At 36.6% G+C, this 17,827-nt stretch overlaps 1 protein-coding gene across 2 annotated transcripts; it reads right to left on the reverse strand.

Annotated features, from left to right (window-relative positions):
- Positions 1-50: 50 nt before the first annotated feature.
- On the reverse strand, positions 51-16,605 carry LOC113067726 (ral guanine nucleotide dissociation stimulator-like 1). 2 transcript variants are annotated; one of them, XM_026240159.1, is made up of 17 exons: positions 16,249-16,605; positions 13,000-13,274; positions 9,224-9,268; positions 8,816-8,985; positions 8,582-8,724; positions 8,292-8,498; positions 8,035-8,138; positions 6,207-6,294; positions 5,175-5,246; positions 4,991-5,077; positions 4,436-4,468; positions 3,948-4,069; positions 3,556-3,648; positions 3,340-3,463; positions 1,256-1,531; positions 394-508; positions 51-236 (listed from the first exon to the last, which is right to left on the reverse strand). In XM_026240159.1, the coding sequence occupies exons 1-17, from the start codon at positions 16,270-16,272 to the stop codon at positions 91-93; spliced, it is 2,124 nt and encodes a 707-aa protein (XP_026095944.1). In that variant the 5' UTR covers positions 16,273-16,605; the 3' UTR covers positions 51-90. The 2 variants fall into 2 exon arrangements, with proteins under 2 accessions (XP_026095944.1, XP_026095945.1); XM_026240160.1 differs by lacking the exons at positions 13,000-13,274; positions 16,249-16,605 and adding an exon at positions 11,980-12,282.
- Positions 16,606-17,827: the final 1,222 nt, after the last annotated feature.

Raw genomic sequence — 17,827 nt, forward strand, 5'->3', positions numbered from 1 at the left:
CTCCATTTGTGTCTGAATGACATGTCTTGACAGTTTTTAATAACTGTCGCATTAAATATGAGTCCTGCAGAATTAAAGCTGAATCCGCTGTTATTTTGTGGCTCGTCCTGATGACAGTGAAACAGAGCGCATGAGTTGTTTCCGCTGGCCTTTAGGGCATCGACGTAGAACAAAGTCGTAGTTGGCTGATGTAGACATGGCATAATATACGTTGGCCTTTTTTGGAATATGCAACTCTATGACAAAAATATGCAAAATAATTATAAGCATAATTTTTGATAAACAACATAAGATTAACCTTACATTCATAAATTTAATTTAAAATATGGGTTTCTGAACTTCCTCTAATTTAATAACTGACACATTTTATTGGTTTGAATGAGTTTTCAGTACCTCTGCCTTGGGCCAGAACTTGAACGAGGGTGAAGTCCTGCTCACTAACATCCTCCAGGTTGTGTTTTTGCAGAGCTCTCTGGATCACCTGGGCCGTCTTATCCTGACTGGTCAACTGTGCAAGAGATCATGGGGGAAAAACATCATAAAAGAACAGAAACCATCCAGTTTTTGCTAAATATTCACAGAAATGAAGAAGTTGAAGAAATATTCCACAATCTTTCGTAGCTGATATTCAACAGAGGAGGATGTTTACTCAAAGAATAGGTTTTGAATAATGATCTTCACTGAATCGTATGAATAGTTAGATTTATATTTAACAAACAATGATGATGATGATGTAGAAGCAAATAAAGAAGATATATCTCATTTTAAACCACTCACAAAACCAGGTCACAGAGTTTGAAACATATTATAACTCTTTTATACTTAGATCCATATCAATATGTTACTAGCCAGTTCTTGCATTCATTTTATCATTTTTATTCTATATTTACATTTAATACAAATAATAATACTCATGCAATTATATATCAAACTAGTCAGATATCAGAGATGCAGGAATTATTTATTATTACTTTTAATAATATAACATCATTATTATTAATTCATTCCATTATTAGTTTCAGTAATTGTGTATGTATATCCATGTACTATTAAAATTATATGTCAAAACCAAAATGATGCTAGAGTTGCAAGAATACATGACCATTATTTTTGTCATAATTATTATCTGCAAAATTTGTGTGTATATACGGTATATATAGATGCGGTACAATATGTATTATTACATGAATTGTACAATATCTATAGTTAGTTAGCACTTATTAAATGAGAAAGGCTGTCCCTGTCTCTTACTCACCAGGATGCTCTTGTACATGTTTCCATTGTTGCAGAACTCCAGGCTGACCCTGATGATGCACGAGTCGTCCACCTGTCTGTTGTAGAAGGGTAGGGAGGTCATGGAGACGGAGCGCTTGTGGGACGAGACCAGGTGAGGGTCAGCTGAAGCTGAAGAGGAAGATGGATTCAGGTTGAGGTCCTGCTGAGAGCTGGAGGATGAACTGGACATGGTGGAGGAATCAGGAGAGGAAGACGAGGGAAACGCCTCCGTGTTCGGACCACAGCTGGACAGAGACTGGAGAGGAGAGGACACAGTCACTGTTAGAGCCTTTACGGTCTATTGTAATTCTGTGTTTTACCACTGGGTGGAGTGTGGGCCTGAATGAGTATATAGGTAGGCAAAGAGTAAGAGAGGGCAGGTGTGTAATTAGAGGGGAGCACAACATTTGCTGCATCCGAAAACTTAGGCAGGTGACTTGCTGCCTTGCTGTCTAATCAGGCAATGACTTTGCAGGCAGCGTTTTTGCCCGAAGACACCTCATGAAACGGATTTCGGACAGGCTTCTGAGGCGGAGTAATGGTTTAACGACCTACAGCAAAATATAGAGAGCTTCGGTGATAACTAAGTGGATATTTAATTACTGCAATATTAATTTCTCGCTAGAAATCACATAAAAAGTGGAAAACGTTGTTCAAAAAAATACATTTACACACAAACTGACCACCGACCGCAACTTTCAGACGCCATCTTTATTTTTTGGCTTAACGGTCACAGAATGGAACGCACAGGATTGTGGGATATCAAAGGCAGCGAAGGATACATCTATGCTGCCTTCAAAAACTGGCCAGATCAGATGAAGGCATCTCAGGAGACAGGAAATTAAACTGACATTGATTTCGGACGTGCCTTGATGACGTCTTCCTACCTTGGAATGCGTCCTCCGAAGGCAGCATTTTTCAGTTTTCGGATGCAGCCATTATTTGACTGTGTCTGGGGGTAGCATTCGATGCTGTCATAAGTGCATTGTGCAGCAGAACTGTGAGTTAAAATGACCAGTACAAGCTGTGATGAATAAATATGATAAAACTGACTTTGGAGGACGATGTTTGTTTGGATCTCGCACCTCAGAAACTACCCTACAACACATCAAGTGACAAAATGATTGGTATTTATGTCCCTATAGTCATATTTTAGAGACATTCTTAACAAAACACCATCAGCAGGCACCATCACAATCATTTTCAAGTGTGAAGCACCAGTTCAGTACTGCTACAAATAGATTCGGATGATTAGATAGAGATAAAAACAATACCAGGTGACTTAACTTTGTGAGCGGTTAATGTAGAGTTGAACTGTCATTATAATGACTGAATGATAAATAACATCAATTTCGTTGATTTGAGTTTAAATTATTTGATTATGCAAGAAGAATGAAAGCATATCTATGGATATAGCTACATAGAAAAGAGAGGATGCTGCTGAATGCTATGAATGCTAGCATGAATGTAATGTTGGAAAAGAGCATTACACATTTGATTAAAACTTTTAAAAACTTCAAACGATGGAAGCAATTAGGACAAAAAATGTCAAGAATTTGAGACATATAAGCGCTGACGTCCGTATGTCCCTGAATACGGTGCAGAGAGCATGACTCCTGACACAAAGCACGCTTTTTAATGCTGTGCTTGAGTCATGGCAGCACCGTAAACACGAGCGGGGGGATATTAAAAACAAGGAAAGAAGCTTCAGTAATAATGTCAGAGTCCTTAGAAGTGAACAGTGATAATATCTCAATGACCTTTAACGACATCCAATAGCTCTTATGCTCACCAAGGCATTTGCTTGATAATAAAACACAGTAAAAACTGTAATATTGTGGAACATTAGCACAACTCTATTTGAATATATTCAAAATGTAATTTATTCCTGTGATCAAAGCTGAATCTTCAGCATCATTTCTCCTTTCTTCAGTGGTGCATGATCCTTCAGAAATCATTCTGATATGCTGATTTTTCTGCTCAAGAAACGTTCATTCATATCTAAATATGAAAAGAGGTGTATTTATATAGTCCGTTTTTATAGGAATAAAAAAGTGAACGTACCGCTGATATAAAAGATGCTGATTGAGCAGCAGATATTTCCTCGAGCTCAGAGCCGCTGGATCCTGACGAGGACACACTGATCTGGTCTGCGTTCTTCCTGGACCCCTCGTTCCCTGACATGAGCCTGAAACAGATTTCTCTTCTATTATGTTTGTAAAAGCTTGCAGCAGACATGACAGTTGCAGAAAACTTGGTTTAATCTGAAGTTGTACTCACGATGAGAGCTTTTTGGCCAGAGTTCGGTGACTCCAACCGCTGTTGGATGGAGAAGTGTCATGAGAAGTCTCCAGCTGTCTGGAAAATTCATAACTGAGGACAGGGAAACATAAGCACAATTAAAATCTAGGAAAAGGAGTAATGTCATGCCAGATCTTGGAGGGGATCTCTTTAGAGTTATACAACTATTTTTGGCTGTAAAATACTTCAACTTCAGGTTTTCATTCTTTTTTATTTATTTACTTACCTTCTTAACTTTTTTATATTTGAAATGTTTTATAATTGTATTTGTTTTGTTCTGTTATATATGATTACACTTAATTCTGTTGTTTTTCATTTTGTGTTTGTTTATATTTATATTATGAATTATATCATATTTATTGTAGTCTCACCTCTCCTGATCCGACAGCAGTCTCTGACTCTGAAGCCAGGCAGCGATCTGAGGATGATGAGGTAAAACATACTGGGAACACAAGGCCTGCAGCTGACGGATCTGCTTTAAAATCTCATATTCCTGCAAAACAGTGGGAGTAATTCCCATGAAACGAAGAGGCAAAGCAGCAACACAGAGCAGAAGATTAAAGAGGAATACAAGGAACAAAGCCCTGACTGTTACGTAACACACCCTGCACAAATAATCAGTCATTAGATTAATATCAGTGTGCGCCTTCAGAAAAAGAGAGTGCTCTGTAAACATTAGGCTCTCTCTACAGCGCCGACGTCAAACCGCCGCTTTACAGAGGACTTCTTATTTGTTCAGAAAGGGCTCTTTAAGATCACACCAGATCTATAGCAACAACAACAACATCTGGACAAAGATGGCTCGCTTTGGGTACATTGAATTAGACAGTCAAGAAGATAAACCAAGAGAAGTACTCACCCGTCTCCTCTTTTCAAAATTAATGAGGCCACCCTGTTAATAGTATTAACAGAAATAAATCAAAATGACAATTCTGCATGTGCATCCAAATGAAAAAAAAAAAAAAAAAAAAAAAAATATATATATATATATATATATATATATATATATATATTTTTTATTATTTATTAAAATAATTTATTAGAAAAGCTAAATAAATAAATGAAATAAATACAGAAAGTGTGATAAATAAAAAGTGCAAAGAATAAAAATGTTGTGCAACATTTAAATAAATACAAAGTACAAAAAAAAAATATATATATATATATATCATTTTTTTATCAAATATATACATTAAGATGTTTTTAAGTGACTGCAAGGTAGCTACTGTGGTGCTGATTTTAGTGCACAATTATGTGGCTGTTATAGTGTTTGGGGTGTTTTTAGGGCGTTCTGTGCTAGTGTAGGGTTATTAGGAAGTTGCTAGGTGTTTGCTAAGCAATGCAAATGTAATATGTTGCATGAGGATCACTAATAAAGGCAATCACTCATGCATGCTTCTGAGTCCAGCCTCACCTCCACAGTGTCCGGCAGGGCCGTGTCCAGCATGGTCAGTACTGTAAGGTATGTCCCCAGATAAGGAACCGTCCCTCCAGCTGAGCTCTGTCAGAAATCACTCAGCTGTTAATCACCTGAACAGCATCACTCAAAAACACTGATTATTCAACAGAGAAAGACTGCCGTCTGCCATCATCTTTACCATCTGTTTCGCTAGAGGGCATCTCTTGGATGTTTTTGTGGTAGTGTTATCCATCTCAGTTTGACTCCCATCCTAAGAAAAAGCATGTAGTCAAGCTAAGAGATGACTCTCTAATAATTACAGAAATACATAGCATAAAAAACACTAGTGTGTGTAAAATAGTCTAAACTGAGCCCTTTGTTTTTTGGTCATTCATTATAAAAACGATGCTTTCATGTGAACTCTGAGACCAATCTCAGCACACTCTGGTCGAACATAGAAGTCAGATTTAGACAAACATCACCTGTGTCTCAGGCCATAATATCATAAGTGGATTAAGAGAGAAAAGAACTCCAAATGTGAGATCAAATGTCCTCCACTTGAAATTTCAAAAGAACACTAAATTAAATTCACATGTCGCTTGAACTGATTTCACAAACCTGGATAAAAACAGCAAAGTCTATTCAAGACATATTGATTAACTTGATCTTTTCATCGGGTAGCACAACGTCCCAGTGCTGTTACTGTTAACTAAATCTATTCGATTTTATTAGTTTATATTAAAAAATTGGAAATGTTGCCTTGTGAATCGATTGAAGTAATAGGTTTAAGCTGAAGTACTAAAATAATTAAACTAAAATTTAAATAACTAATATATATATATATATATATATATATATATATATATATATATATAGAGAGAGAGAGAGAGAGAGAGAGAGAGAGAGAGAGAGAGAGAGAGAGAGAGAGAGAGAGAGTGAGAGAGAGATGCTGTACAATATGTATTATGTATTGTACAATATCTATAGTTAGTTAGCACTTATTAAATGAGAAAGGCTGTCCTAAACACTGTCCCTGTCTCTTACTCTATATATAAACACTAATGAGACTGACAAATGTGCATTACAAAATTACTAATGATTTAATTAAAATAAAAACAAAAAATGTAAATTTGATTTCAAAATTGTTTCAAATATTAATTAAAATATTACCAAAACCGATGATAGTATATAAATAATACTGAAATAACAGTGATGTGTTGATGTAGCTTACATCCTCAAAGATTTCTCGGCTGGTCAGCACACAGTTCTCCTCATCTGGGAACGTTTCACACAGGATCTTAAAGACAGACATGGCCTCTCTGGAGAGACAGAATCAGACAAAATATACAACAAAATATGGCTTAACCATAATGTTTTCCACTAGTGGCTCAGGTTTTCCAATATTCTTTTATCATTAAATTCCATAATTCTGTTCCATATAATAGCGACTCCCCAACACTATATGAGACCAGAGGTGGGTAGAGTACCCAAAAACTTTACTCAAGTAAAAGTAAAAGTAATTCTAGAAATATTTACTCAAGTAAAAGTAAAAGTACTAGTCTTGAATAGTTACTTGAGTAAGAGTAAAAGAGTATCGGATAAAAAATCTACTCAAGTAGTTAGTTACTAGTTACTTTGGGTCATATATACGGAGACTTTTTTTATATAGATATATAGACAAAAAATGTATGTAATGTATGTGTGTGTGTATAAATGTATATATTTCATCAGCCTTTAATCCAATTTATGTAATTTATTATAAAACCCTGTCTGTTTATTTAAGTAACAAATATAGGTATCATGCCATAACATATTTTTAATACGACTGACTTTATTTTAAATGTGAATTTAACATTGAAAGTTAATGTGATATAAATATTGCTACTAATCTTTCATTGTTCAGAAAGAGAGCAAATAACATTTACATTATTAAACATAATTTTCACTGACAGTCTAGATTTCATTCACTCTCAGAAACTACCATTAAAATCACTGAAACTGTTAACACTGTGAAATCAATATCTTAATTATAGATTCGTACACACATCTGCACTTTGTTGTTTCTGACGAGAGAATTCGCCAGAAAGAGGTCTCCATTCAGTGAGCGAGTGAAGGAAGCACCGGCATTTCAGCGATGACTCATCGGAACACCTCTGATTGGCCATTGCATTCAAAAGCTCAACAGAACCGTGTGTGATTGGTTAATGCGCAGCGCTGTAAAAACGCGTCTGTCTCTGGCTCAGCGCCAGCAAGCGATCACAGATCTGAATTTAGCAGCTGATGATATGACTTGCTGAACGTACTCGCACTGGTGTGATTGTATTAAAATTAATAAAATCTTAATCGGCTATTCTTTGTCTTTTGGAAGCTGCATTCAACCTGTTATAAGCCACACACGTACAACAAACTAATGTCACAGTGGTATCGTGTACTGTAATCGAATGTAGCCCAAGTTATTACCTGTTAAACAGTAGACAGCACACGCGTTCATCTAATAAGGATCTCCATCGCAAGCAAATAATAGCCTTTGCAGATTTGATTTCAATTCATAGCAGTTCCATAGCCCCGTTTTCAACGCTGCTAATACTCTTGAACGTTACAACTCTGAGTGAACCGCTTCAGAGCTCAGCGCGTGAAGCATGGAACTGAACGAATCATTCAAACTGATTCATGAACCAATTCACTCGTTTGCCAATTGGTTTGATCAAGCCTTTGAACAGAGTTGACTCAAAAGAATGAATCATTCGCGAATGGGCATCGCTCATTGTCCAGAGAAAAGTTGACGGCGCGTTTGGAATAAACTGAAGCATTTATTGCATTAAGATAAAGTAACGAGAGGGGCGTCGCCCACAGTAACGAAGTAAAAGTACAGATTTTTCCCAAAAAATGTACTCAAGTAAGAGTATAAAGTACCCATCTTTAAATATACTCCGAAAAGTATTCGTTACCCCCGAAAAATTACTCAAGTAAATGTAACGAAGTAAATGTAACTCGTTACTACCCACCTCTGTATGAGACTATAGTGACTATAAAAGCCTGTAATATTTGTGTATCTGTACCTGCTGACAGCAGCCCATGTCTTTCTTAGTCTATAGATGGGGTTGGACTGAAGGGCAGACAAAATGGCTTTAAGAGAAGAGAAGTTCTTCAGCTCTCTGCACACCTGCGTGAAAAGAAAAGTCATTCTTTAACACAATTTTTCACATGGTCTTTGAAAGAGTCTTTAAAGAAAAAGACTAAATAATCTCACAGGGATAGCACGAGAGTGACTTTGAAACACTGAAGATCATTTAAACCGTCTCTAAACAGAGCGAACCTGTGCTATCCGAACCCATTTCTCAATGACCCTGGCTCTTTGTGTGACCGACGTCGAGGAACGGAGCAGAGAAGTGATGACCCAGTTGGTGACTGCATTGAACTGGGCGATGGTGGCCCAAATAGTGGGCGAGAGGTTCTCCTTCTTGTCCCGTTGAGACCACACACAGCCCAGACACTGGAAAGGGACCACCTTCATAAACAGGTCCTACAACATCAGGAACACCAGCATTACAGGTGAACATGAGGAGTCGCACAGAAGCAATGAAAACAATCAAAACTTGCACTCACAGCGTCCATTCGCGTGAGCTGTTCAGCGACATCTGTAACGGAGAAACCCATGAAATCCACCAGGTTACCTGACTCATAGTCTCTCACCCCTTTATTCAAGTCTGATTCTTCTGTTTGCTCAACTGGACCACCTGCCACAACATCTGGATGCACAAAAGACAGATGAATCATGGTTACACTGATTCAAAAGGCTAAATGTTGATCTACACAAACAATAGATTACCCAACAATGACCTTCAGCCTGGAAGTTCTTGAGGAGCGCTTCATAGTGCTTGGCCAGGGGGAAGAGAGCGGGGTGTCCTCTCAGCTGTAAGCACATGAGACGCAGGGACGAGTGCATGGGCGCATCCCTAAAATCATCACTGTACTCCTCCAACCACATCTGGAGCACAGTCCACAAAGAGCTGCGAGGAAACCGGGAAAGAAGCAAATACTGAAGCTGTATTACAGAAACCGTTTTACAGAAACTGCACATATTGACAGCATTACAAAGCCACAGTGTTTTATAGAATTATATATATGCATTTAAAATATACTGTATGACATGTGTATAATACACACTTCAGCTTTGTAAATCAACAATGACAGTTTAGTATACTGCACATTAAAGGTTAAAGGTGATAAAAATCATATTATTTATACCTGTTGGGGTAATTGGTGCTGTCAGGCGCAGAGGCAAGGTTGTCCCTATTAGGAAAAAATGAAAAAGTACAGTGCTTTACAAATACTATTTATTTATAAACATTACCGTATAAACATTGTTTCATTATTTAAAGACATCTTGTTATAAACCGTCTCAATAACACAGTGTAAAAAGAGACAGTAACTATCACTCCCTTATATTTTAAATGTTGAAGAATGACATTGATGCAGAGCTCCTTAAAAGCTTTATTTATTAGTTACCGGCATTGTTTTCCAGTAAAAATATCTAAAAGACGCATTTACTAGAGAAGCTAAATGAAATAAATGCAGATAGTGTGATAAATAAAAGAAAAAAAGTAAAAAAAAAAAAAAAAAGTTATATAAAAAAAAAAGTTGTGCAACAAATAAATACATAAGTACACAAATAAAGTACAAAAAAATAAATATAGTGCAATAAATAAATAAAAAATAGTACAATAAATAATTGTAATTAGGTTTATATGGTATTAGTTTTTTAAATTTTTCTAAACTTTAAAAGTGATACGAGCTGTGTTTTCAGACAAGTCTGTCATTTTCTGTCATTTGTCTAGTGTTACGGCTGGCTCCCAAACCGCAACATAAAAGAGGCCAACAACAAATGCTTTAACAATAAACCAAATTTATTGTCAAACAATTAAACAAACAAAATAAACTGACGTCTAGGGGAAAAACAACACGCGCGTGTGGTTATTAAATAAACAAACAATATCTGACACTAACAATAACAATAAGAAGATGATATATATATGAGCAAAATATGTATTAAATAAAAGAATGGGAGAAATGAGAGAGAGAGTTCACTTGGAGGTGCACTGATCTTTATACTAATACTGATTGGGGATTGAATACACCTGTTGCCCAACTAACGTCTGCACTGTGTAGCAGAGCCAGCAGAGGGCAAACAGGCAGGCGTAACACCTCCCCCACAAAAGTATTCCTCTAAGGAATACTAAAAAAACATCAAAATTTCCACCGATGATCCCACTCCACTTGGTTCCGGATTCCTGCTTCCTGGGCCCTAGGAAACAGGATAGAAAGAGACAAGTAGAGGGGAAGGAAAAAAAAAAACAAAACAAAAAAAAATAAGACGACAACAAAATATACAACCTTTATGTTCGGGATAGGGCATCGGCAATGACATTGTCACTGCCCCGGATGTGTTTAATGTCAAGGGAAAATGGTTGCAAGAAGAGACTCCACCGCATTATCCTCTGGTTACGATCTTTCATTCGGTGTAAAAACACCAAAGGATTATGGTCGGTATAAACCACAATCGGACTAGCAGATGATCCCAGATAGACCTCAAAGTGTTGGATAGCCAGAACAAGAGCAAGCGCCTCCTTTTCCACAACAGAATAAACTCGCTGGTGGACATTGAATTTTTTTTTATATAGCTACGAAAACGTTGGCGATAAGCCTCTGGTACTAACTCATACGCTCTCAAAATGGCTGTTTTTACTTGTTGAAAATCTACACTCTTTTCTTCAGAAAGAGAAGAAAACACTTCTTGAGCTTTCCCCGTCAGAACACACTGCAGAAGCAAAGTCCAGACTTCTTCTGGCCATTTTAGAGAAGAAGCAACTCTTTCAAAATGGGCAAAATACTTGTCAACATCACGTTCACAGAATGGAGGAACCATCTTAATGTTTCGACCAACATCAAAAGAAGAGTGCACAAACTGAACAGATTTAGAAGCTTCAGCTTTCCTAACTTCCAATTCAAGTTCTAACTTCCTCATCTCATACTGCCTATGTTCACGTTCACTCTCACGTGCATACTCTAACTTTTTCAGCTCCAATTGTGTACGTTCACGCTCCTGTTCAAGCTCTAATTTTTTTAACTGAATCCGGTTTTCCCATTCCCTATCTTTTAATGCTTGAGTACCTTCTAACGATAGTCTCTCAGTTTCAAACTGTGTTTGTTTCTCTGTGAACATGACATCTCTCTCCATAAATGGATATTCTCCTACATCCAGAATTCCTTTGGCTATCAACTGGCTTTTAACAGCCCTCAACAAATCCTCCTTGCGTTTCTTATCATTACTATTCAAAATGAGTGCATGACTCTCTGCGATTTCTAAAAGTTGTTCTTTGGTGCACCTATCTAGAAATTTATCAGAAAGTTCTACATTCAATTCCTCAATGGACGTCATTTTGAACAAGCATACGATTAACACAATGAAGATTTAGTCAATAAATTGACTACAATAGCCCAAATAATTCTAACAAAACCTCCCAACGAAAAGTGTCAGAAAAACAACCTAGCTCAATCCACTATAACACTAGAAACACTATAAAAGATCAAGTGAATAATTAAACAAGAAAAAAAATCCTGTTTCTACCATTCAACTTAATCACACAGACCTTAAAGTTACTGCAACCATTTCAGTGTTATAAAGAGGACAAATCAATGCACATTTGTAATAGGAATGTGTAAAACCCTGCATAACCACTCAATGCAGTGCTAATTTACTCACAGTAAACAACAATCGGTCTTACTCACTAGGCCACAACAGCTGTTTCAAACTTATTTACGAATCACATCAGCTGCTATTGTCCCCAAGATTTTCATGTAAACAAATCAAATTGTATTTAACTAGTCTACACAAACATCCACTTCCTATATAAAATGGCAAAATGAACATAACCACACGTACGCGAAAACACGCTCTCTTTATAATCAAATTAAGCAAAACCAAGGGAGAAAAATGTACTCACCAGGATTTCCATTGGCTTTTACATCTCCGATATGCCTGCCTGTTGAAACTAACTAACCTAGCTAGTCTTCAAAGGACTGCCGGGCTCGAGGCGACTTGAAACGCTGAACCTCGTAACAACCGTTCTCCAAATGAGATCAGCTGCGCGAGAAGCGTACCCCCACCCAGGATTTCCTTCCGAACTCCAAAATAAAATGCAAAACAAAATCAACAAAACAACAAATAGTGTTCCGATGGAAGGGCCGCTCACGCGCAACCCAGCTGAAACACACTGTCTAACCGGAGTGAAAGCCAATTCTCACAGGAAATCCTGAAGAGACAAAAAAAGAGTCCCTCAGAAACAAATGTTCAAAATCCGGACGAGACTCCCATTTTTATGTTACGGCTGGCTCCCAAACCGCAACATAAAAGAGGCCAACAACAAATGCTTTAACAATAAACCAAATTTATTGTCAAACAATTAAACAAACAAAATAAACTGACGTCTAGGGGAAAAACAACACGCGCGTGTGGTTATTAAATAAACAAACAATATCTGACACTAACAATAACAATAAGAAGATGATATATATATGAGCAAAATATGTATTAAATAAAAGAATGGGAGAAATGAGAGAGAGAGTTCACTTGGAGGTGCACTGATCTTTATACTAATACTGATTGGGGATTGAATACACCTGTTGCCCAACTAACGTCTGCACTGTGTAGCAGAGCCAGCAGAGGGCAAACAGGCAGGCGTAACACTAGCTGATATAATGAAGAGGCTTTTACAAACCAAGCGTTAAATCAAATAATTAATATATTCAGGTCTTCTTCAACCTCATAAAGAAGTTTGATAAGTATATAAAGCCATGAACTTTCAGAGATGACCAATGGAAACAGAGTTAAAGGAAGTGGTCAGTGATGAAGTATCTTAATAATGTAGGAAAAAAACAGCACTCACAAACTAAAGATAAGCAAATGCAGCTGGCCATCACAAACTCACATTTGCATGTGCACACATCTAAACACACACACACACCTCTGGAGGAGCATCTCGATGAGTTTGTTGGAGCTGGTGAAGGTGCGATACGTGGACAGCAGGATCCTGGCGTAGTCTTGCTCCTGACAGCAGGGGTCCAGAAGGTGAGAGACCAGTTTGTCCAGCGTTGCCGCTTTTAACCTGCGGACTTTACATGTTCGGTACTGAACGAAAGCCTCTGTGGGACCGGCCGACTGCTGGACCGGCTCTCTGCGCAGGGTGACCCCAAACACTGCCCCGTCTTCATGCTCCTCACCCCATTCCTGAACAGGCTCCTTCACCACAGATACAAAAAACGGTCACACTTTATTAGGGTCCAATTCTCACTATTAACTAACCATTAACTATGACTTTTGCCTCAATTAACCCCTTATTAGCTGCTTATTAATAGTTTATAAGGTAGTCGTTAAGTTTAAGGTATTGGGTAGGATTATGGATGTCATGCATTATATGCAATTTATAAGCACTAATAAAAAGCCAATATGTTAATAATAAACATGCTAATAAGAAACTAGTTATTTGAATTGGACCCTATACTAAAAAGTGTTACCCAAAAAACATTACTAAAAATAATACTGTAGAGATAAAAAACATTACTACTACTACTAATACTGTAGTAATAATAGGCTACTGTACAGTAATTCACCAAACATTCGTTGCGCTGCTTAACATTTTTGTACATTTATACATTTCTTTCTGCTTTAAAAGATTGATAAAAACCACAAAATAACAGCATTTATTTAGAAATATTTTGCAACATTAGAAATGTCTTTACCATACATATCAACACCTTTTAATCCATTTAATGCATCCTTGCAGGAATATACATACCGACCCTAAATTTTAATTTATTCTTACATTTGTAAACATTTTAAAATGTTCATATTACATACATTTGAGGGAAGCAAGAGAGCTTAATGCAAACTATAGTATAGCACCTAAATAGATGAGCTATATTCTAAATCAAATACTATCAAGCAAACACACTACCCATAATGCACTAATTGTATAACAACACATGGGGACCAGCCTGTCAGCTAAAAACAGCATGGATTTGCAAACCACAGACATGAGGACAAAGAGTCATTTTGACGAGCAGCTGATGTGACTGTAACATTAGGGCAAGTCCACACACACTGAGTGTGGGTTATGTGCTCACCGTAAACTACTATTATGAGCTGCTGTGACACTCAAAACTATCAATTATCACCCATTATTACAGCGTTAAAAGGATAAACAAGATGAGAGCTGAAGATGTGACAACACAGGCGAGCAAAACAAGAGGCTACTGTTCAAATCCAAAGTGCTTAAAATAAGAAAAAGGAATAATTGCAGTCACTAGCTTGTTTTGGGTGGCCAGCAAAGTTTAATACTCTTGTTTTTTAAGGCAGTGGCTATTTAAAACAGCATGACTACAGCTATCGTCACTCACAATCTGAATATAACATGAGTTTTTCCTGATGAATAAACCAAACGAAATGTCTTTTGATTTATAGCACTTTACAAACACTTCAGCTAATGAGAAGCTGTCCACAGCTCAAGAGGAACAGCACTTCAGTTCAAAGGACATGCACCTGGGACCTTGTGTTTTCAGCCTGCGTCGCTAAACATATCATTATACATGAAAAAACATACTATTAAAGCTGCATAATATGACAAGCACAATGATTTTGTCTCTCGAAACCATTTATATTTTGTCTTTTTTCACAAACATTCCTATTCTCAGCGCTCTTTCAGCTCTATATCTCCTCTAAACCACACGTTACTGTAGACACATTCATAACATTTTTCACTCGATCACACGAGGTCATGGTCGTCTGCCATCAGATAGCAAGACACTAGAGAAACTGCCTTTTATTCAAGGACCACAGCAAAAGAATAACGTCAGCTCTCTGATGCTCAACAAACAGTCCAGGCCATGTGTGTTGTCAGTAAAGCACAGAACTGGCACAAGAATTTTTTTTTCCCTCAACAAAATAAGCTGTTCAACAAAAGCTGAACTGGAAGTGCTGCTGACTAGGTCATTTACTTTGGCTTAACGTCTGTTGCCCACATTCACCAGGCCAAATCTCACAGCAGGCAAAATAGAGGCACGGGACACACAACACCGGGCACAAACTGCTGGCTGCTGTTGATTAGTTAGAATGAAAACAGGTTTTATGTCAAATGTTTAAAATAAATCTATGGCGCAATGTGTCTCAAAAATACACAGTATATTCTACAAGATACACCCAATATTATACTCTCTCTCTCTCTCTCTCTCTCTCTCTCTATATATATATATATATATATATATATATATATATTTAGAATAATTTAAAATGCACTATGGTCTATTGAAACAAACAAACAAAGAAACGAATAAGTTAATAAATTAAATGTAACTATGTAAAGTGCAAGCCAGAGACAATAGGGAAAAATGGCAATAAATAAATTGCATAAAATTACAACGTATATATTTTTTTTTATTTAACTTTTTTTTGTCTTTTTTTCTGTGATTGTGATAATGATTCTGCATTATTACTGTGGTATATGCAATGGCTAACGCACGTTCTGGACTTGGCAAATGTCTATTGTCCATCTATGTATGAAATTGTTTATTTTGCTTTTGTCTTTGTAAAGTGATCTTGAGCTCTGGAAAGGCGCTATATAAATTAAACGTATTATTATTATTATTACTAAACTTATAATATAATACGTTTAATGTGATTTTATGCAACATAATATAAGTCTAATGCAATTTTATGTTGCAATATGTATAATATATTTTTCTATGTTTATGTAAAACTACATAAGCACTCACATAGCCTATACAAAAATATACTGGCAAAAATTATTCACTTCTGCAATAAATATTCACGTTATACAATATAATTTCATTGACCAACCCACTTCTATAAAAATAAAAATAAAAACATTTGTGGAATTTATAGCTTTTGTGACAACTTGCCCCAACGAGATCTGATTTATGACACTATAGTAGAGCACAGTAACGTCAAGCCCCTCTCTCTGACCCACATTGAACGGCCTCGTCTGTCAGCACTGATGTATATCTGTCAGGTGCTGGGACAGCACATTTTCTGAACACGATCTCTTACTCTATTTAAAGAGCATTCAGGTCACAGCAACTCACTGTATTCGACACAACTCAATACATAACACACTTCCATTACGCGCAACCATAAATTAGCCTATACGTGTTATTAGCCTAAAAAACAGACATCAGAAATAAATAATGCATTGTCTTACCATTGTCAACTCCCATTTTCCCATTTCTGCGAGGATGCTTTTATCATATAATCCTTCCCATCCTCATAAATAACCATAAAAGCCGGAAAAAACTTAGTTGCCTTGTAGAGAATAAAAGCATTTCGCTAGAAAAGACACATTTTGAGGGTTGCATATAACTTTAAAGTCATTACGCTGTTTAGAACATCTTACAGCTGCATATAAAACAACCTTTTTGAATAATAAGCAATTGTCATGGATATAAAATGAAACTGTTTTACAGTATAAATGCTGTCTAACTATCAGCTCGCCTGTTAAACACGCATCATGGTAGAAGACCCTTGCTTTGAGGCAGAGACGGATCGCACTAATGTGTCGTTTCACCTGCGCTCATAAGGGCATCATAAAGTGGGAGGGGTTAAAGAAGGAAGCATCTCACCATTTACCATAGACACTGTAAGCGAAGACACGAAGCTACGACGTTGATATTATATTCAATAAGCAATATGCGAATAATTTAATAACTTTATATCGAGTTTCTGACTGAAGGTGGCGAGGCGCAATCTGTTGAGCTTCCTCTCTAACGCAAGCCATGGCTCTGTCAAACTGAACTTTAATCGGAAATAAAAATTAAAAATAAAATAAAAAACAAGAAGGCTGTGATATGCTCTTCAGGCTTTTTTTTTTTTTTTTTTTTTTTTACATTTACAAACGTAAAATGAAGTTATAACCTTACTTTCATAGATTTTGTAGGTGTTCTATTGATCTAAATGTACCTCTAATGTTAATAATAGCCTATTGGCGGTTATTATGATACGTGAAATTCTTCTAGACTAACTATTTTTGATCTGAACGAAACGTGCATTCATGAAAAGGTTACTTATTAATAAATATGTAAATATTATACCACTACTTGTGCCATTGTTTTCCCCTTATATTAACATTACATATATACAATACAATATAGGCTATTTATATATCTAATATATATTAATTAATAATGCAGTTGCTGTCAATGCCATAATGAAATTAATGAAATGCATCAGTAGTTGCTCTATATGCTATTAGATCAAAATATTTTAAATACAATTTTAATTCATAGGCTATGTGTATGAAATTGAGATAAAATGTATATTTCAAAATACACTTTGATTTGTATTCTGTGTACCAGTCATATGAAGGCTCGGACAGCCAATCTTATATTTTAAGTCTAACTTCTGCATCCTCGTAAAGTTCAGGGCTGGAGATGAAGCGCCAGACAGGACGGCTTTTCTGATTGGAGCTCGACGTGTGTCCCGTGGGACTTTTGTGACGTGGTTACTGTCGTCACTGCCAATCATCTGATCTAGCCGCTATTGCCAAATAATATTTTACATACTGGTAGAGACGTGTGTGCTTCATGAGGGCAAGTGGAGTTTTCCAATCTCAAATTATGTTTTATCTCAGTAGCAAAGTGAAGAGAGATGAAGCAAACAGTAATTAGGACATGGGTAGTACTGTGAAAATAATAGGACAAGCAAAACCTATACTAATATGATGTCATTTTTGCCAGGCACACATAACACCTGTATTCAGTGTTGTCAAACAATAACTTGAAATC

This window comes from Carassius auratus, linkage group LG28B (assembly GCF_003368295.1).
Source record: "Carassius auratus strain Wakin linkage group LG28B, ASM336829v1, whole genome shotgun sequence".
Taxonomy (NCBI): domain Eukaryota; kingdom Metazoa; phylum Chordata; class Actinopteri; order Cypriniformes; family Cyprinidae; genus Carassius; species Carassius auratus.

What these genes read in the sequence shown, in the direction of transcription:
- LOC113067726 (XM_026240159.1), bottom strand. Translation starts at nt 16,272, where the DNA reads ATGGGAAAATGGGAGTTGACAATG. An exon ending in AGCTCACGCGAATGGACGCT is followed by an intron (nt 8,499 to 8,581) that starts GTGAGTGCAAGT and finishes CTGATGTTGTAG; the next exon opens with GACCTGTTTATGAAGGTGGT. An exon ending in CTGGCCAAAAAGCTCTCATC is followed by an intron (nt 3,464 to 3,555) that starts GTGAGTACAACT and finishes AATCTGTTTCAG; the next exon opens with GCTCATGTCAGGGAACGAGG.